Source organism: Rattus norvegicus, chromosome 7 (genome assembly GCF_021556685.1).
Source record: "Rattus norvegicus strain SHRSP/BbbUtx chromosome 7, alternate assembly SHRSP_T2T, whole genome shotgun sequence".
NCBI lineage: Eukaryota > Metazoa > Chordata > Mammalia > Rodentia > Muridae > Rattus > Rattus norvegicus.
In genome coordinates this window covers 99,134,169-99,155,234 of record NC_141540.1, presented here as the reverse complement: position 1 = coordinate 99,155,234, position 21,066 = coordinate 99,134,169, and the positions used below count along the sequence as shown (strand labels likewise).

Here is a 21,066-nt window from a genome sequence, read left to right as displayed (position 1 = left end):
ATGCTTCTGACTGTTGTGCCTTCTTTCTAGCCCCTTATTCTTTAATTTCAATCCATTCTACTAAATTTTTGTTAAAGCCTGTAGGATGATGTCACAGGTGAAGGCAGGTACAAGATAGAATGAGGCCTGTCATTGGATGAGAAGGAAGGATGGGCAGGAGAAAAGTTTTAGGGAGGAGGAGACTGGAGAGGGAGAAGCTGTGGAGAGAACATGGAGGCGGATGTTAAGATTCCTTCTGCACATTTACAGGTTGTTATGAATGTTCTTAAGGGATGGATGTGCACAGGGCTTTGTGTGTCTAGGTGGGCAATTACATCCTATCAACTGGATCAGAGGTTATTGTGTTGTGTGTTCTTTCATGTGGTGACTTAAGTTTAAGAGAGTGTGTGGTGGCTGCCTTGGATGTGTACGTCTGGCATGGTGGTAACCTGCCTTGGGTACTAGATAGGCAGAGAGATTGCTGCCAGGCTCAGAGAGAGGCCATCGGCAGTGTGATATGGGATGGAGAAGAGCGGGTGAGAGGCTTTGCTGACTGAGATGACGATGTCTACCAGATACCTTGGAGCACTGCAGTGCCAGATCTAGTGTGGGATAAAACATAGCATTTTTTATAATTTTACAGCAACAAAAGCCCATAAAGTTATTTCCCCTGCTGGGGCGTTTTCCTTGGCTTTGAGCACAATCTTTCCGAGGCAAGAACACTGGATGTCACTAGATTCAATGTCACCTCTGTAATGAATACATAAAAATTCACTGACTTCATTAGAATATCATCAAATGACAAGAAAACATAGTAAAACTCAGGTCTATACAGGAAACATGGCTAGTTATTTATGAAGCAGCCACACAGACACAGGACGATGTGTCCTAAAAGTAAAGGGCGACTGCACGTGGGAGCTAGCTGTCCCTCCCTGTGGCCCCGTGTGCTCAGCACCAGCAGCATGAGGAGGTCTGTAGCTCACTCTGTCCGCTTACTTTCCATCCCCGTCAACGTTTTCTCAGCAGTAGAAAGTCAAACGGAAAAGCTGCAGAGGCTCAGCACGAGCGCGTGACAGACTGGCGATGTAAAACAGTAACATATACTAAATGTTTCAACAATATAAAAGTAAGAACTATGGCACCTACACTGTATATTTGATGTAGATTACATGCAAGAACAACAGATTATAATCCCATATTATAAAAAATATGAATACACACATACAAAACCACATATATTAGATGAGTCTTGTGATTTGAAGTATATAATTATATAAAATTATCGCAAGAACTGAGTTAGTAGATGGTGAACAGATTTCATGATAACCAATAAGATAGATAGATAGATAGCAGACAGACAGACAGTAACAGAGAGAGATGATAAATAGGTACCTGATAGTTGACAGGCAGAGATGATGGGTGGATGGTAGACAATGCCTCTATCCAATATCTAGTTTCAAATGTAAGAAAGCCTAGGATTTAGCAGTGACTTGATTAGGAAAGAAAGAGAGAGAGAGAAAGAAAGAAAGAAAGAGAGAGAGAGAGAGAGAGAGAGAAAGGAAGGAAGGAAGAACGAACCAGACACAGGCTTGTAACCTAGACGAGGAGAACACAGAGCAGAACAGAAAGGAGGAAATGAAGTTAGGGGCCTGTCTTGGGAGAGCGGTCACAGGAGACACTGACGGGGGTGAGCACCAGGCTGAGAAGGAGCACGGTGAGAAGTTGGAGCTGGAGATGCAGCTCTTCAGGACAGAGTGCCCTGATGACATTAGAAGGAAGCACAGAGGAAGTACTTCACTGTTGGTGGCACAACATGACAGCAGAGAGCACATTCAGTTTCTCGATGCCATACCTTATTTATTTCTTGTGTTAAAGCCTGGACTGAATACACATTCAGACTTCCATTTTCCATGATAGCTGTTATGTAGCGACCGTGTGGGCTAATTACTGATGAGCTAACTCCTTCTTCAACAGTCCCGATTTGAAAGAGAAGTTTACAAGTCTGTATGTTGACAAACCTCATAATCCCATCTTGACTTAGCACACCAAGCACCTGAAGAGACAGAAATGATGGGGCCTTAACATTTGAAAGCTAAAGCTGAAAGTCTATATACATAGACCACGGTGTGTACACACACACACACACACACACACACACACACACACACACACACACACGCACACGCACGCACACGCACGCACACGCACGCGCACCCCTCTGTAGCTGAGGACTGAACCCAGGGCTAGCAAGCGCCCTACCACTGAGCTAAATCTCCAACCCCTACATATTTTAAAAGTAAAATATTCATTTTATATAATTTTTAAGAGGGCAGCTCAATTTCCAGTGAGCCATTACACATTTTAAATCACCAATGATGGCTCATGTGGATGTGTCTTTAGACCCAGACATGTCTGGCTCTGACTACACAGTATGGAACGTACACTGGGAAGCTATGGAAGGCCTTGGCTTCTCCCGGCAGGCCTCCTCCCCTGAGACACAGGGACCAGTTGCTGACTCTCGTCTCCACACGGCTGTCAGAGGTGGGAAAGAGACCACGTGCTCTTGGCAAAGTGCCCCACTCTCTGCCTGTGTTCGGCTGTCCTGATATTGGAGAGAGGACTGAGATTACAGTTTGTACATTAGATGTGGTAGAAGAGCAGCTGGGTAGCTAGTCTGTGAAGGGGAAAAATTAAACTTGTTATATAATTTGAAAAATTAAAGACATACTATAATGACAGCATTAAATGAATAACCTCTCTTGCTGCATGAGGGTTAGGGCCAATGGCTGATGGTGTAACTGCACGTGACTCTGACATTCCAAGCAGGGTTGTTTTATAAAAGGTAGTCTGGCAATGTCCGGAGGGAAAGTGTGCTGTCTGAATGGCTGGCTGGCAGACATAGCCGTCCACACGTGCAGCAGGCTGTCCTGAGGGCAATTTACAAGGACCCTGTTCCATCTGCCTTCATGAAACTATCTCAGCTCTTGGATTTTTATACTACAAAGAAGATAATAAAAGTGACATTTGCACAAATTTAGTCATCCTACAAGGCTTTATTTATAACAGAAAAGGACTAAAAATAGATTAAGTACCCAATAAAACAGAGGGCTAGTTTAAAAAGAAATAGGAAATATTAAAAAGCCATGAACGAGAAAGACATTTTGAACTGATACTAATACGGGATAATTTCCAAATTAAGAAGACAGTGGGGGCTGGGGATTTAGCTCAGTGGTAGAGCGCTTACCTAGGAAGCGCAAGGCCCTGGGTTCGGTCCCCAGCTCCGAAAAAAAAGAACCAAAAAAAAAAAAAAAGAAGACAGTGTAAGGCTGTATCTACAGAGAAAACACGCATGTAACAACAGTAGTTCTGGGAAGGAGTGACTGACTACCCAGACAGCAGGAGACGGGATGAGGCGCACCGACGCCTCGTGGTAATTTATATTCCCAACCATAGAACACATCAACAACTTAGAAATCTTACATACTGCGTGTGTGTGTGTGTGTGTGTGTGTGTGTGTGTGTGTGTGTGGGCAACCACACGAAATGTGTTCAATTTAACTTCATCACTGCGACTGTCAATGAAAATAAAGGTAAACAACTATTTGTCAGTAATATTAAATAAATAACACAAGCTTTTGAATTCTTATTTTCAACTCTAGATTCTTTACGAAAATAAACTATTCAAAGTTTTAGATTGGAGTCAGTTGTGCAGTTAGTTACATCGAGAGCTGAGGAAGACAGAGCTGGGATGGAGGCGAGGCAGGGAACCACAGGGCACTAGGGGAGCCTGTGTGGCTGGAAATGGCCAACACTTTCAAAGACTAAGGATTATTGCAGAAGAGAAGTGCATGAACAACAGAGCCAACACAGGCCTGGAAGTGGGAGCTTGCTCTTCCTGTTACTAACCTGATTGGAGCCAGCATCAAAGCTATCAGGCAGGAATTCCAGATGGCGAACAGCTCGTACCTTCGTAGGCATCTGAATGATTCTGAAGAGCTGTGTGGCCTCCAAGCACCACAGATGCACGTGATTGGATTTGCCTCCAGCAGCCAAGATTCGGCCATCTCTACATTTAAAAAGAAAACCGAACAGTGAAGGGTGAGGCCAGCTGAGCGGCTCACACTGCAGAGCTTCCTGTGGGGGTAAACTCCTTCAGTCATGCTGGCCATGGGCGCCTCTGGCAGCTATGAACTCTGGAATCGTGGCTATGCTACTGAGGAATGGAAGGCTACGTGTGGCCAGTGGACTAAGCAGGGTGGCTCAGGCTTACTGAAGAACCAGAAGTGTTACCTATGGCCTTAAAGCACCAGCTTAACTTTGTGGGTGACTTGCTGAATGAGGTATTAGGGGCTGAGGATCATGTACACTTTAATATATTTTTAGATTATTTATTTATTAGGCAGGTGGTAGTGGCACTTGGGAGGCAGAAACAGGCGGATCTCTGTAAGTTTGAGTCCAGCCTATATGTGTGTGTGTGTGTGTGTGTGTGTGTGTGTGTGTGTGTACATAAACACATATAATTTGTGTGAATGTTTTGCCCGCATGTTTGTATGGTTACCATATGTAACCCCAGTGCCCCTGAAGGTTAGAAGAGGGCAATGGGTCCTCTGGAACTAGAGTTATAGGTGGGTTTGAATCACTGTGTGGGTGCTGGGAATTTATGTCTTTTGCAGAAACAGAGCAAATAAGTAAATTTGATGTCAGCTAGTAAGAAATTCTGTGCAGCTGTAAAGCTGGATGGAGACTTGCTCCCTGGATGACATGACTAGACTAACTCTCGGAAACATGGAGAAAGTCCACATTTGCCAGTAAAGGTGCTGTGGAAGGATACGATTCTTGTACAGGACAAGAAAGAGCCTGTCAAGTGTGCCTGGAGCAGAGGGGGAAGAAGATGGAGAGGGGGTTGCCTGTGGCAGGTGACAGCCTAGGCTACACGCAAGGCAGTGGATGGACTCTCCTCTGAGTGTGGTGGGACGTTCAAAGGGAATAAAGCAGGAAGGTGACTGGACCAGTGAGATGATGTGCAAACAGCACTTGACTAGTTTGGAAGAGATACATTTACAAAGGAGGGATAAAACAGAGCAAAACGGGATATTAATGTCTGAACGAGCCTGGGGTGGTCTGGATTAGATAAGAATTTATGCCAGTGAACAAAATATCATGAATAGTTCAATATACAGGTTGGTAGAGTTGGTGAGATTTCCTAAGCCCTAAGAAGAAATGTGTGTGTGCATGTGTGTGTGTGTGTGTGTGTGTGTGTGTGTGTGTGTGTGCGCGCACACGTGCGCGCATGTGCAAGAGGGAGAGAGGGAGGGAGAGAGGGAAGGAGAGACAGACACAGAGACAGAGACACAGAGAGACAGAGAAACCAATCCACTTCCTAGTCTTTCCAGCAAGCCTGGAAAGGTCTATAAAGAATGAGCAGTCCAATCCCAAGTCCCCCTGGCATACAGGGTTTCAAATCATCATTTCCCACCACGTACTACTCACTCTTTAGAGAAAGAGCTGACTGTAGGATTGGAGCACTTAGTTACAACAGACCAAGTGCCTGAAAATGAGACATAACTTCTAAAAACTCCTAACTACTGTGGCTTGAAATTTCCCACCTAAATCCAGGAGTTTGGAAAGATTAATGATGAAAGAGAGAGTTCCAATGGCCATCTTTGGAAGATGCCAATAAACTAACCTATTGTTTTAAAAACTGGTTTTAGAAGGAAAAAAAAAAAAGAGAGAGAGAAGCACTAGGGAGGCTGAGGCAGGAGGACTGCCATGAGTTTGAGGTATGCCTGTGTTAAGAGTAAGATCCTATCTCAAAAACAAATACAAATAAGCAAAACCCAAAAATAACCGCAAAAACAACTAAGGAAAAAGAGGGGCGGGGATCGAGTTTTTTTTTTTTTTTTTTTTGGTTCTTTTTTTCGGAGCTGGGGACCGAACCAAGGGCCTTGCGCTTCCTAGGCAAGCGCTCTACCACTGAGCTAAATCCCCAGCCCCGGGGATCGAGTTTTAATTTGCCCTTCTACTCTTTTCTATAATCTATCCCAAAGCGGGTAAAGCGCCAAGGTGAATGCTCGCTTTTACAGCTTTTATGTCCTACGTGAACAGCTAGAGAATCAGAAGTGAAGGAACAACAGAAAAGGAAGTTAGTGAGAGGCAATACAGAGCTAGAATAGCCAGCACCCTAGGAAGAGCAACAGCTCACAGCTCAATGGCACGACACTACTGCTTGCTCACACACCAGGCCGGGGTAGGTGGTGAGCACAAATCCCTAGAGACAGAGGCCTGCACCGCTCCTAATGGAAGCACACGTACAGATGCACGTAGGGGCTGGAAGACAACCTTGGGCTGTGCTTCTGTAGGTGCCATCTCCTCCGTCTGTCTGTCTGCCTGTGTTCTGTCTGTCTCTCTCAACAGGAACTTTCCAGGGCCCGGAGCCCTATGGACCACTGACCAGCATCTTCCCACTGGCGTGACTATAAGAATATGCTATCACACATATAAAAAGATGCTTTTTAAAACCAACCAACCAACAAACAAAATGAACATGGTTCTAAGGATTAAATTTAAGCTTTCAAGTCCTCGCACATACTTATTGATTAACTTATGTATAAGAAATAAAATTGAAACATACTGTCAAATGAGATGTATAAAGCTTGCTACGTCCTGATCAGAGCACAGCGGTCATTGGATCCACATACTGGACAATCACTGCTGTCTCAGCACTGGTGTATGACAGTGCTAAGCAGCACTTGTTCATTTGTAAACATTTGATAACAATAACGTGGTATGTTCCCCAAAAGCAGCCCTTAATCTTCAGAAACATATTCTGGAATATTTACCAATGAAATAACACATGTAAACTTTGCTCCTAGACAATACAGCAGAGAAATAAATAGTCAGAGACAGAAACAGGACCCGAATTAGCTGACAACTGCTACAGCGGATGAGTCCTTAGGAGTTAGTGTATTTCTCCATTTTTACTTATACTTAAAAGTTGCACAATAAAGTAAAAATAAAGCCAAAGTAAAACAAAGAGTCTGCAGATCATATCTAAAGCTGAAGGAATCTTTTCCTAAAACTACTGAATGGAAATTCAGATTTTTAAAACAGAAACTAAATTCCTTAAAATGTTCATTACCTGGTCACCGCAAACACTTTGTATAAGATGTTACAGCCTTCAGGTGGACCTGGCAATTGGTACTTGCAAAACAGAGTGTCACATTCCCAGGCGAAGATGGAGTTGTCCTTAAAACAACTGAGGATGGTGTTACTTAATGGTAGAAAGAAAACCTAGGGACAGAGAAGGTTGGTTACCTTTCACTGAAGGCCACAGGGTCCCCTCAAATTTAAAATTATATATAACCATTTTCTCCTTTATAAACTGATCTCCTGAACTAGAGAAAATACGAGTTATTGTATAACAGAATATTGGTATTTTATGAGCTATACTTAATACAACTGCAATGTAAAGTATAAAGTATAAAGTAAAGCCTTCAACTAAAAACAATCGACTACACTGATGAGGAAGAACACAAATTCTAAATGATAATACAAAATCTGTCACCTTTTAAAAATTCAGAAGAAAATTAGATACCTTTTTATCATGTTTTATAACTAATGAACATATGTATACACATATACAAGTTACACATGTATTTATGGAGTATACAATCATCTGCCTGCTGTCCCATAGATGTAATGAAGATGAAAATTTGCATCACCAACATTACAGCGTGTTGTAAAGCTGTAGCACCACTCCCTGCTCAGTGTCTGTGGTGAAGCTGCGGTAAGCCGGCCTGCACTGCAGTTGTATTAAGTATAAAGCAACGATGTACAGGGCCTGACGCGGTGATAATGACGGGTTCTAGTTCATACCTACTCTACTTTTAGCCATTGCTGCAGAGTATAATCCTCCATCTTTTAAGTTCACTGACTCATCTGGCTACAGCTTCCCACACCTCATGCTCACCTGGTCATGACTATGTTAGGAAGCCCCCCAGGGTAACCTACCTGCTCCATCTAGACTGTAAGTATGTTACCATGTTCACACAACCAAACTGTTCAACAATGCATCTATCAAAACATGTGCAGGGCTCACAACTCTATTCACATGGACATTTTTAAAAAACTATTAACAATGCTAAGGAATACTACATGTTGGTGGAAACCTAGAGAAGACTGTCCCAGTCAGTTGGTAAGTAGGATAACGCAACCTGCCTCCAGAGTCTGAAAGCATTGCTCCTGAGCTAGTTAACGCATTCCTAAGTGTAAATCCTCTGGGGGCGGGGGAGTGTACACACTGTCAATCCGAGCACTCAGAGGCAGAGGCAGGCAGAGCTCTGACTTTTCGACAAGCCTGGAGCTACAGAATGAGTCCCAGGACAGCCAAGGCTACACAGTGAAACTGTCTGAAAACAAACACACGAACCAACAAGAGAGAATCCTGTGGAAATAACTGAAAAAGTGAAGACAAATGTAAATAATTGTGTATAAAGCAAAGTGAAAGTGTGTATCATACCACATTTTATTGGAGATTTAACTAATTTAATGGGGAACTATGGGTGAAATTCATTGATAGCAAGGCTGAAAATAGCATCTTTTATTCCGCTTCCTACTCTTTTTTTTTTTTTTTTTTTGCATAAGCTTTATTTCACATTTCCTTTTCAATACAAAAGTTTTGCCAGGGCCAGGGTGTGGTTGTGGCTCAGTAATAGAGTGATCATGTGTTCTAGCTCCTCAAACAAGACACTGAAACTGATCACTCACAGCTTCAATATAACGCTCTCGATCTATCTGCACAAAAATAAGTGTGTGTGTGAGTGTGTGTGTGAGTGTGTGTGAGTGTGTGTGAGTGTGTGTGTGTCTGAGTGTGTGTATGAGTGTGTATGTGTGTGCGTGTGTGAGTGTGTGTGAGTGAGTGTGTGAGTGTGTGTGCGAGTGTATGTGTGTGGATAAAGCCTATGAACACACTAGTTAAAATTATCCAGTCCATTGATGATAAGACACAATAAAAGGCTAACCAAAGTACATAAGATGCAAGACGCTGACAAACAGGCAGGGTCCAGTCCACACTTGTGCTCAGCTCACACGTTACACTTCTGTGGTAACTCACTGTGTGAGATTTCTAACGTGGAGTCACAGAAGGAATCTGCAATGAACACACTACAATCCATAATGAATGTATTAAGACACTTTCAAAACTGGTGTCTGAAGTGACTTTGGAAAATTCTGATTTTAATTAGCAGTCATTTTTTTTTTGAAGAAAAGTAATAAAGTTTATTCCTACTGGGAGAGGCAAAGGCTTAAAAGCTAATAAGCATCAACTGCTATTTTAGGTGAATAGCTGTGATAAGATTATTGCCTACATGATTATTCATTACCAGATTTGTGATTTTAATTGCTAGATTTTAATGATTATAAAATTGTTCCTAATGAAACATGTCATTATTATTTAGATAATGTCATCTCCTGACAACATTAAGTACTTAGAAAAAAACTTTAAAAAAATTAACAAAATATACAGGCAGCGCTGGGAGGGGGGCATTGAGCTCAAGGGGCTAGACTTCTTTCCTTGTGTAATAGAATTCTAAGCTTCCTGGATTTGCCATTTTCTGTTGCCAAGACAAAGTGCTGTGGTCTGAGTAATTTGTAAAGAAACAGTGTATTTTCCTCCCAGCTCTGGGGGCGCTAAGAACATGGCACTGGCTCCTGCTTGGCTCCAGTTAGTCTGACTACATCACCACACTGCATCCCAGCAGCAGAGGAGCGGTCACCCATCTACACAGGAAGCCAGAGGGTTCCAGGCTAAGGCTTCCTTGCTCTTTCTCTAATTTTATCACCTTTCCCCCTTCCTGTTTTCTCTGCCGGTTCCACAGAACACTTAACCCTCTGAGGGCTGAACAGTTTAAAGTCCTGCTAAACACCCACACAGCCCACCTGGGACACATTTCCAAGATGAGCACCTTCAAGAGGCAAACACACCCAACTCAGCATCTTCTGGAACGTTGGGGAGGTATGCAGACTCACACCAAATACGAAACTCAGGCCGATCTGTGCCAGAGCTGAGGCTGTCCCATACCCAAATCCGTCCTGGAGAAAACTGGTCTTCCAGGAGTGCTCTCACTCCTAAGATCACAGGCTCGGAGGCCCACAGGAGGGACAAGCTCCAGTCAGAGACAGCAAGACCGAGTAACACGAGATAATCAGATGGTGAGAGGCAAGCACAAGACCCTAAGCAACAGAAACCAAGGGCACTTGGCAGCATCAGAGCCCAGTTCTCCCACCACAGCAAAACCTGGACACCCCAACACACCGGAAAAGCAAGATTTGGATTTAAAATCACATCTCATGATGATGATAGAGGACTTTAAGAAGGACATAAATAACTCCCTTAAAGAAATACAGGAGAACACAGGTAAACAAGTAGCAGCCCTTAAAGAGGAAACGCAAAAAATCCCTTAAAGAATTACAGAAAGAGGAACACTCCTCCATTGTTGGTGGGATTGCAGACTGGTACAACCACTATGGAAATCAGTCTGGAGGTTCCTCAGAAAATTGGACATTGCACTACCTGAGGACCCAGCTATACCACCCTTCTGGACATACACCCAAAAGATGCTCCAAGGACACATGCTCCACTATGTTCATAGCAGCCTTATTTATAATAGCCAGAAGCTGGAAAGAACCCAGATGCCCTTCAACAGAGGAATGGATACAGAAAATATGGTACATTTACACAATGGAGTACTACTTGGCTATCAAAAAGAATGACTTCATGAAATTCTTAGGCAAATGAATGGAACTAGAAAAATATCATCCAATCACAAAAGAACACACACAGTATGCACTTGCTGATAAGTGGATATTAGTCCAAAAGCTCAAATTACCCAAGCTACAATGCATAGACCACATAAAGCTCAAGAAAAAGGAAGACTAAAAAGTTCAGATGCTTCAATCCTTTTTAGAAGGGGGAGCAAAATACTCAGGGGAGGTAGAGGGTGGGAAGGACTTGGGAGGAAAGGAGGAAGGGGAAGGAGGAGAATTGGGGTGGGGAGGCAGAATCAGGTATGAGAGGTGACTGGGATAATATACAGAGGGTCAGGAATTTGAACAGAGGTGTGTAGCAATGGGGGATGGGGAACTGGGGGTTGCCACCAGTGTGTCCCAGATGCCAGGAAAGCAAGAGGCTCCCAGGACCCAATAGGGATGATATTAGCTGAAATGCCCAACTAAGGGGAGGGAGAACCTGTAGAGACCATATCCAGAGGTTAGGCAAGGTTCCCAGTTGAGGGATGGGGGTCACCCACCCTTCTCAAAATTTTAACCCAGAATTGCTGTCTAAAGGAAATACAGGGATAAAGTGTGGAGCAGAAACAGAAGGAAAGGCCATCCAGAGACTGCCCCACCTGGGGATCCATCCCATATACAGACACCAAATCCAGACACTATTGCAGATGCAAGGAAGCACTTACTGACAGGAGAGGCTCTGCCAGAGCCTTACTGATACACATGAGGATTCTTTTTGCTTTTGGTTTTTTTTTTTTTTTTTTAGGAGCTGGGGACCGAACCCAGGGCCTTGTGCTTGCTAGGCAAGAGCTCTACCACTGAGCTAAATCCCCAACCCCAAGGATTCTTGCTGCTAACCATTGGACTGGGCACAGGGACCCCAATGGAAGAGTTAGAGAAAGGTCTTAAGGAGCTGAAGGGGTTTGCAACCCCACAGGAAGAACATCAATATCAACCAACCAGACCTCCTGACCTCCCAAGGACTAAACCACCAACCAAAGAGTACACATGGATGGACCCATGGCTCCATCTACATATGTAGCAGAAGATGGCCTTGTCTGGCATCAAATAGGAGGAGAGGCCCTTGGTCCTGTAATGGCTGAATTCCCCAGTGTAATTATGCCAGGGTGTTGAGGTGGGAGTGGGGGGGGGGAGCATTTCATAGAAGAAGGGGGAAGGAAGATGGGAGGGGGGAACCTGGAAAGGGGATAACATTTGAAATGTAAATACATAAAATATCCAATACAAATATATGTGATTAATAAAAAAAGGAGCAGGACTTCTCTGTGGGCAGAGTTTTGCGTGCAAATACTCTGTGTTTGAAAATAAGACAGAAGCAAAGTGGAGATGGCAGTGCACCCCTAGTCCCAGCACAGAGGCTGAGGCAGGAGAGGAAGTTCAGAACAGCCTGGGATAAAAATGAGAGCCCATTACACTACAAAACCAAAAGCAGAACAACAAAAGTCAAGGCTGGTAACTGTAACAAAGTGAAAGCCAGGTGAGTAATTAATTCACAGACACCCAAAGAGTGCTCTTGTATACAGACTGACTGGCAAGGACTTTCTTTATGAAACATTTTCTGACAGAGATCATAAAGTTTCTTCACAGAGAGATGAACAAAAGTCATCTCAATTACAAGGATCTATTCCTCAAGTCCTTACTGAGAAATGAAAATCTTATCACTCACCATCACAGCAACCAAGAGTTCCTAATTTGAAGAGGACAACTGGTTCACCTCTTGTTATTTAAGGAGCTCTAGACCAGTGGCAGCTGTGGTGGGGAGGGAAGGGGCTGAGTTAGGGGCGCACAAGGTGAGGCTCTCAACAACTGGCTTCTATCACTCCCTATTTTTGTTTTGTTAAGATGAGGGTCTCCCTAAGTTGCCCGGGTTGGCTTTGAAGTGAAAATTCCTCAGAGAATTGCCCGCCCCCCTCCGTGGGTAAAGGCACCTGCACCAATCTGACCACCCAAGTTCAATCCCTGGGACCACATGATGGAAGAAAAAACTGGCTTCTGAAAATTGTTCTCTGACCACATGGCATCCTTGTGTATGTGCACCTGCACACAATAAATGCATACAGAAACAAACTATTTTTAAAATATAGCATTATATTTAAAAAAGGTCCTCCTGCCTCAGCCTCTGGAGCAGCTGAGAGTACAGTGGGCATCACTGTGCATGGCTGATGTTTAGCATTGCTTCCAGACTGCAGACAAATGCAGTGGGAAGACATCCGGATGACAGTCAGTCCTTCAAAGGCACTTCAAGGGCCTAACACACGGCTCTGGGTTCATTTCCCACCCCGTCCCATCTCCTGAAAAGAACCAACACCACCAAGAACAACAAAAGACACTTTGAAATCAAAGATTTCCCTAACTGGCCATCACAGGAGTGGCAATGTTTGAGTCAGTGTCATTACCAACTGGAGAAGGTTCTGGAATGATGCATATTACAGGGTCTGACCCAGCAGCAGCGCATCCTTGAATACATGGGTGCTTTAGGTCTCAGTCAGCTCAGTTCAGATTAGGCCACCAGGCAAGCAAGGTCAGGTCAAACTTTGCCATAAACTGAGATAAGTCCTTCTGAGTTTTAATGTTAATAGACAATAAATACCTACAGCTCAAGAAAAATATTACTATCTTATTTTTAGAACACATTTTAAAGAATACATCTAGAGGCTCAGGGCGCAGCACAGTTGGTAGGGATCTTGCAGGAAGCCGTGGGTTCAAACTCCAACATGGCATAAACTGGGCATGATGGCACACACATGCCTTAGTCCCAGTACACAGGAGGCAGAGACAGGAAAATCAGAAATTCAAGACCATCATTAGCTACATAGTGAGTTCAAGGTCAGCCTGTGCTTCGTTAATTTTCCTCAGGCAGACCGATATGTAATGGATGGGTGGATGATAGGTGACAATTTCCCTAAGCACTGATAGGCCCTGCACACATTATCACAGTAAGTCTTGAAGTCATCACTTCGGTAGGTGCTGCTGCTGTTTGCCTCTTCCACTGGGTAAAATTCCTTGTGGAGAAGGTTACCAGGAACTGACTCAAGCCTTTAGACAACTTCTTACTTATAAGAAAGAGAGGACAGAAAAGAAGTTAAGCAGTCTTATTTTGAAGACTGGGTTACAGTTAGTTTCCATTTTAACACGGTGCGCAGAGGCAGAAACTATTTGGCTCTCCCCAAATTTTGCAAAGGCCAGGAGTAAAGAGCATTTCTATTTACTTACTTATTTCTGAGGCAGAGTCTCACTAGATAGCCCTGGTTGGCTTTCGGCTTGCAACTGGCTCTGCAGATCAGGCTGACCTTGCACTTGGCCTCCAGTGGCCTCCTAAGTGCTGAGACTGCTGCATATGCTGCATATCAGGCTACTTTACATTGATAAACAGGGCTGTATAGTTCTGGGTCTGTACTATATTTACATTTGTGCACATGTGTGTGTGCAAGCACATATGTGACAGCATACATATGGAGGTGAGAGGACAACTTGCAGGTCTCAATTCTCTTTTTCCAGCCTGTGGCTTCCAGGGATCGAATTCAGGTCAGCAAGCTTGCTGGTGAATGCCTTGACTTGTTGGGTCACCTTGTTGGTTTGCCCAATGGTCTTTTTTTTAATAGTTTGCTGGTAACTTACAGACTACAGTATTCTATTACTTTACAGTCTTTTTACAAATACACATCACAGCATGTTCACACACACACACACACACACACACACACACACATATATATGTATGTGTGTGTGTGTGTGTATATATATATATATATATATATATATATATATATATATATATATATATATATATGTTGTATCCTCATGCTAAAATCTGGAGGTATTTGTACTGGCTGTGAGTGAGCAAGCAACGTCCTTACTGGGAGCCGTGGTAAGAGGAGCAGAGGCTTCCCCTCACTGTTCTGTGATCTTCTCCACAGAGGGCACAACTCACCGCACTTCTCTGTCTGCTTTGGGATTTAAAATTCAATTTAAGTGCTAAAGCAATTAAAGAGGAGCAGACCTACTAAGACATTTGGTCTATGTCCCTAACAAATACTTGGCTACAACTTCTATTTTCTTTTTAATTGTTAAAGAACTCTGGGATTTCCATGGAGAACATATGACAGATTTTTGGTTGACATGTATTAGTAGCTGCTCACACTAATAAGGAAGAGATTAAGGCAATACCACATTACAATACAGCCTAAATAAAGCAATCTCACTGGAGACACGGGTACTCCTGAAAACAGTAGTTAGCTAATCAGAGGGGAGAAGTAAACTCTGAAAACAAAATAAGTGAATATCTTGAAGGTACTATATTTATACATGGAATACTAATTAGTGGTTAAAAGGAACGAAACACATAAAACAGGGCTTATAGAAAGAGTATTACCAAATAGTTTACTTTATGAATTTTATGAGAGACAAACCAAACCACAGTAGAGAAGTATTAGAACTATCTATGAAAGGATATGACTACTGAGCAAGGGAGGGAAGCGATGCATACTGTGAAACTACGCACTGAGAAAGAACATAGAGAAATGTCATGAATTAAAGAGAATTCACTGTTGGTACTGTTGTGTGGAGGTTTTTAATCCATCCACATGGCTGCTCTGGCAAAGGATTACATGCAAAGACCTAGGTGTGTGACCCGGCTGGAATGCAGGCTGCCACATACCTTAAATCCCTCTGCTGAAAATATAGACACACCCTCAGTGCACACCTTCAATACCAAACCATGGCGCTAAGGTTAGTTTGAAGAAGGAAGCAGCCAAGTTTGAAACTGGTGTCAAATAGAGGGGCAGACAAAGGGATGAATCAGAGAAAGGCTTGACAGAATGAGTCAGAGACAGGATACTCCCAACCCCCATGAGAACAGACAGGTTGCGGATGAAGACAGAACAGACTAGAGAATGAGAAGGAGACAGAAGATCAGAAAGAAATTGCTAGTTTGTTTGAAGCCAAGCAGAGCAATTTAGTCAGAAGCTGAGTAAAGCCAGTTTGAATGAGACAGCTTGGAGAGTTCAGGCCTGCTGGCCAGTGTTCGGAAAGAGCTAGAATGGGTGAGTTTATTCAGCAGTAGGCCTCTGAGATGACAATTAAATCAGGTGAGTAAAAGCTACTTTTACATTGCTGGCTACGTCCAAGTAGACTTTCTGGTGTATTTCTGCATGCTATTTATCTAGTACAGCAAAAATGAACGCTAGTTTGCTTTTGAGCACGCCATCCTCCGTCTAACCTTCAGTTCACGTGTTGGCAGTCCCTCATAAGTGTTAATGGCGATCACTTGATGCACACTGATTGACTGCCTGCTTTCTGTTGGTTTCCCTCTGGATGCTTAGTTGGATGTATGTTACTTTTTGTCTTTTTTGGTCAATTTACTCCTTTGAAAAGTATGGCTTCATACTGTTCTTTTGCTTAGGGTTACCCAAGGTCATTTATGCTTCCATATGAATGCAAAAAGCATTTTGACTTCTTTAAGAGGACATGAAGCTGGGGCTGGGGACTTAGCTCAGCGGTAGAGCGCTTGCCTAGGAAGCGCAAGGCCCTGGGTTCAGTCCCCAGCTCCGAAAAAAAGAACCAAAAAGAGGACATGAAGTTGAGGTTTGGTGGTGGGAGAGTGAAACTAGGAGGTGTTGGGGGGAGTATAGGGGTACTTGTGATCAAAATATGTTGTTTGCATTTAAGAGATTCTTAAAGAATTAATGAAAAACATTTTTTAAAAATTGGTTTCACCACGAGATTTTATTCTCACGTTATCTTTTTCTCTAAGTTTAAGAAGCAAGTGGCGCACAAGGTCCTGGGTTCAGTCCCCAGCTCTGAAAAAAAGAAAAAAAAAAAAAAAAAAAAAGAAGCAAGTGGCCATTGCTACCAGCAAAAGTCACAAGACTTTTTTTGGTTAATTTTTGGTTAAGATCAGATAGTTCTGAACCCAATTAATGGAAAGTTCCTGGATTAGTTCAGTGACACAGTGTTGTACAGTCAGCTTTGCTCATTCCTATGTAATCGTGCTTCAATATAGACTCACCTTTAATGTGCTTTACATGTTAGAAAAAAATGAATCCACAACAAAAAGCGCATTTTCATCTCCTTTGCCAAAAAAAGAAAGTAAGAGAAGAAAAAGAAAAGGGAAGGGGTATGATGAAAATTTCTCAGGCAACAGTAAGGATCACCTCACATAGGTCACAAGTGTATGCATCTGCCACACTCAACTGACGTGTAGGCACTTTGATGTAAATTATTCTATTAACAAATACTTCAACCATGATCCACTAAATGCAGGCTAAGTACCTAAGTACAATGTTGCTTGCATTTAAACTTACTTTATAGTAACATGTATCAAATTCACAGTAGAGTAACACGTAGATGACAAGAACCCATGTTTACTAAGAAGTTCTTATAGATCTACTGCATGTTTAAAGTTGTTCATAGCAAAACTGGAAAACATCTTAAATGTTTTAGATGTTTTAATGTTAAGCCAAGACATCTTAAAGTCTGTGGTTACAGCAGTAAGCATTTCCCAGCTATAGTAATTTAAAAGTCTCAGTGTTCTGAGCATAGCCGTAAGCAACACTTAATCCCAACTACTTCGCCTGTGTTGTGCTGTGGGAACTCAGCTACTGAAGCTTCAACAATTCATGGCTAGTGTACTTCTCTGAATCCTGTGCCCAGGACTCCGGTGGGAGAAGCACAAGCCAGGGCGCTGACCTTCTGGATCCCCACGGACTGGCGGACGTTCAGCTTCCTTTTCCTCTGGAAGGTATCCAAGTCCCAGAGCTGAGCTGTATCAGAGGAAGTCGTAATGGCGTATCTCCCAGATGTGTGCACAGAAATGGAACGCACAGACGATTCATGTCCTCTCATCCAGCTAACCAGCTCCTTAGTGACTGTGGTAACAGTGAAATTGTAAACCATCACTCACCGATACACAAAACACTATATACACCATGCCTGGACTGATTCAGCTACTGGACATAAAGGGGTCATTGTGGCATCTGTTTGATCATCAGCAAAGGTGGCTAACATTTACCACGGGGAGAGTCGGTAACATACAACCATGTGAAGGTCAGGCGAGGCCTACTGAGAGCCTAAGGACAGCCTCAGTGGGGCACTAGGGCTTGAGTGTTACCACATGTGACAGTTTTATGTTGCAGAGTGGTATAGCTAGGCCTCTGTTTCTCAAGGGGTAGTTTGAGGATGTGATTCATACACTGAACGAGGGGAAGTGATTAGACGGGACTAATTTACATTGTTGTAACAATCCAGACAAGAACTAGGGGCTTAAACTTAAAAAACGGCAATGGAGAAAGGAGAAAGTTTAAAAGCTGTCAGTAATGGAGAAACAGCATCTATGCACTAAGCTTCTGGCTCCAGTGATCCTGGTTCAGCTACCCAAGCAGCCGGGTGCTGTGCCAAGTCACGTGGTAAGATGCAAAGAACAGCCTTAGCATGTCAGGAAGAAGGATAAATCTGATTTAAAGAACTGATACTGCCAGGCATCATGACTCGTACTTGGGAGGCTGAGGCAGGGGGATCACTATAAGCTTAAAATCATCTTGGGCAACATAGTAAATATGAGGCCAGCTCTGACCATACTTTATTTTTTTTTATTTCAAAAGATAAAGAAAGCCATATAGTAAACATTAAAATGGAATTTGGGGCAGGTGTGGTGGTATGGGTCTCTAATACTAGCACATGCATGGCAGGCTAAAGCAGAAAGGTTCTGAGTTTGAAGCCTGGGCTACACAGTCAATTCCAGGCCAGAGGCCGCACAGCAAAACTGTCTAAATAAGTAAACAAACAAACAAGTAAAGGTTTTGACTTTGAGGTAGTCATGTGCCTGTCTGTGTAAATAGAGAAAACAGAACGGTAGAGAAAATACCCAAACTATTCATGGTGATTAGCACTGGGTAACGGAATGGGACTTTTATCTTCAGGCATGTGTGAATGTTTCTAAGTTGTCTCTATTACATCACTCTTGTGATCCAAATTCTTCTAGAAAGATAGAAGTGAGGAGAGAAAGAAAGCACAAAGCGGTCAGATTGCCTCAGGGAATGGCAGCTTCCAAATACTAGCCTAATGTCTGCCATTACTCCGCATTCCTTCCTGACCCTCAGCAAAAGAGGGAGGGTAACACTGTTGCTTTTCTTAAGCTACATCTAAAGCACTACTTTTCAATTCATTATGCTGCCCTCTCAGCTTATGGTGGGGAAAAAAGCTCCTGTTTCATGAAGCCCGATTCTTTTTTCCCTGATGTTGAATAGAGAATTAAGAGCTGGCTATCTATGCTGCAGCTCTTTGTCTATGGGTGGAGCCTAGGAGACTGCTTCCTTCCGGGACAGCATGGCGTGGGGCATCACAGCTGGGGTCTTGTTCAGACAGCCACCTGTTGAAGTACATGTGTGTAGTAGCTTCTCTGTCATTCCGAGGAGACTCAATCGCAGAGACTTCCTGGTCAATTCCAAGTTTTAAGTGCTATCAGGAAGTAGGCCAGCCGGCCGAAGATGAAACAGTCAGGGAGACTTGCCACCTTGGAGAAGTCTTGCTATTGTGAGGTAGTGTTGCACTGTAGGGAGTAGCCGCTCAAACAGCTACTAATAGATGCTGTGAGGAAGCAGGAAATGGCCACAAATAGAAAGAAAGAGGTGAATAGGAAGTTGGCATTTAAGGATCTTAATGGAGTGTGCATTCAGTGAGAGTAGGCTATTAAAATATGGAGCTCAGACAGAACAAAATGGTGTCGTCCAAGGAAGCTAGTTGTAGGCATAGACAGACTTAATGTTTTAAAGAAAGAGTATTTGTCCCAGCAGGGTTGACTGGGTTTCTAGGCACTACTAAAGAAAAAATAACTATTTCTGCTTATTTGCAGGGAGAGTGCAGGATACAGATTCCAAGCTGAATTCTGGCTGCTTTGCTTTGCTTTATATAAATGTGGAACCCTGGTCAAATTATTTCACTGCCTTAGTTACCTCATCTGTAAAATGGTGGTAACAATTTACAGTGAGTTACTAGGATGAAAATCAATTAGTACTTAAGGTCAGGAAATAGTCCTTGGAAAAGAATAAATACAATATAATTATCTATTGTCACTATTATTGTTAACCATATTTATATCTTTCTGAATATTACATACTATCAATTATTTAGTAACAAAAAATACAATTAGTTTTTTTTCCTTTTCACTTGTGAGTGAAGAGTAAGAGGTTTAAACTATAGCTCTCCCGAATGTCAACTTAAAGAATATATGTAATATAGTATGAAATATGTGGTGTTTTTTTGTTTGAATTTAGAATACCTACATGTAGGATGTCATACAGGTGAAGGCAGGTACAAGACAGAATGAGGACTGTCATTGGACGAGAAAGAAGGATGGGCGGGAGAAAAAGTTTGAGGGAAGAGGAGAAGCTGTGGAGAGAACATGGAGGCGGATGTTAAGATTCCTCTCTGCACATTTACAGGTTGTTATGAATGTTCTTAAGGGATGGACGTGTACAGGGCTTTGTGTGTCTAAGTGGGCAATTATACCTTATCCATTGGGTCAGAGGTTATTGGGTTGTGTGTTCTTTCAAACGGCGATTTAAGTTTAAGAGAGTATGTGGTGGTGGAGACATTGGGCCGCCACAGAATTGGGATGTGTATGTCTGGCATGGTGGCAGCCTGCCTCAGGAACTGGATGGGCAGAGAGATTGTTGCCAGTCTCAGAGAGAGGCCATCAGCAGTGTGATATGGGATGGAGCAAAGCGGGTGAGAGGCTTTGCTGACTGAGATGAAGATATCTACCAGATACCTTGGGGCACTGCGGTGCTGGATCTGGTGGGGGTAAAAGACAGCTGACTTTTATAATTTTACAGCAACACCTGCAGAGTATGGAATTTGGCCTCGAAAGAGAGGTGCCATATTTGCACTCAGGGGAAGAATTCTTTAATCCTGGGGTTTCCCACATGGTAGGAATATCTTTACTATTCAGTTGTTCCTTAGCTACAAACAAATGGCTTCTACAGGGACTCAAAACGGGGACTGGTCTCACCAGCAATGCTAACAGACTGGACATCATGATGGCAGGAGGACTTTAGACAATACTTCAACTCTGGTGCTAACGGGGTGAGTGATGTTACAGTGTACACAAAAGCAGTAATTCAATTAACTATCTGCACGCTACAGCCTCAATCAAACTTGACATGAAAGCTTGAGAGACGCTTCTACCTCAGCAATAACCAGCATCTCAGCATGTGTGCGGGAGGGATTCACCACTCAAGACATAGGAGCACCCTTCTATAAGTCTCCCAGACCCTATGCAACTCTC

The 21,066-nt window shown here is 43.0% G+C and overlaps 1 protein-coding gene across 4 annotated transcripts in view; it reads right to left on the bottom strand.

Annotated features, from left to right (window-relative positions):
• Nucleotides 1-21,066, bottom strand: part of Tbc1d31 (TBC1 domain family, member 31) — a 79,382-nt gene that overhangs the window by 29,539 nt on the left and 28,777 nt on the right. For all 4 annotated transcript variants that reach the window (XM_087556473.1, XM_087556475.1, NM_001134842.1 and 1 more), the window contains 4 exons: nt 17,472-17,650; nt 7,117-7,268; nt 3,885-4,044; nt 1,832-2,032 (listed from right to left, as the gene is read on the bottom strand). In XM_087556473.1, the coding sequence (XP_087412599.1) occupies nt 1,832-2,032; nt 3,885-4,044; nt 7,117-7,268; nt 17,472-17,650 (692 nt within the window). The remainder of the gene's footprint in view (nt 1-1,831; nt 2,033-3,884; nt 4,045-7,116; nt 7,269-17,471; nt 17,651-21,066) is intronic.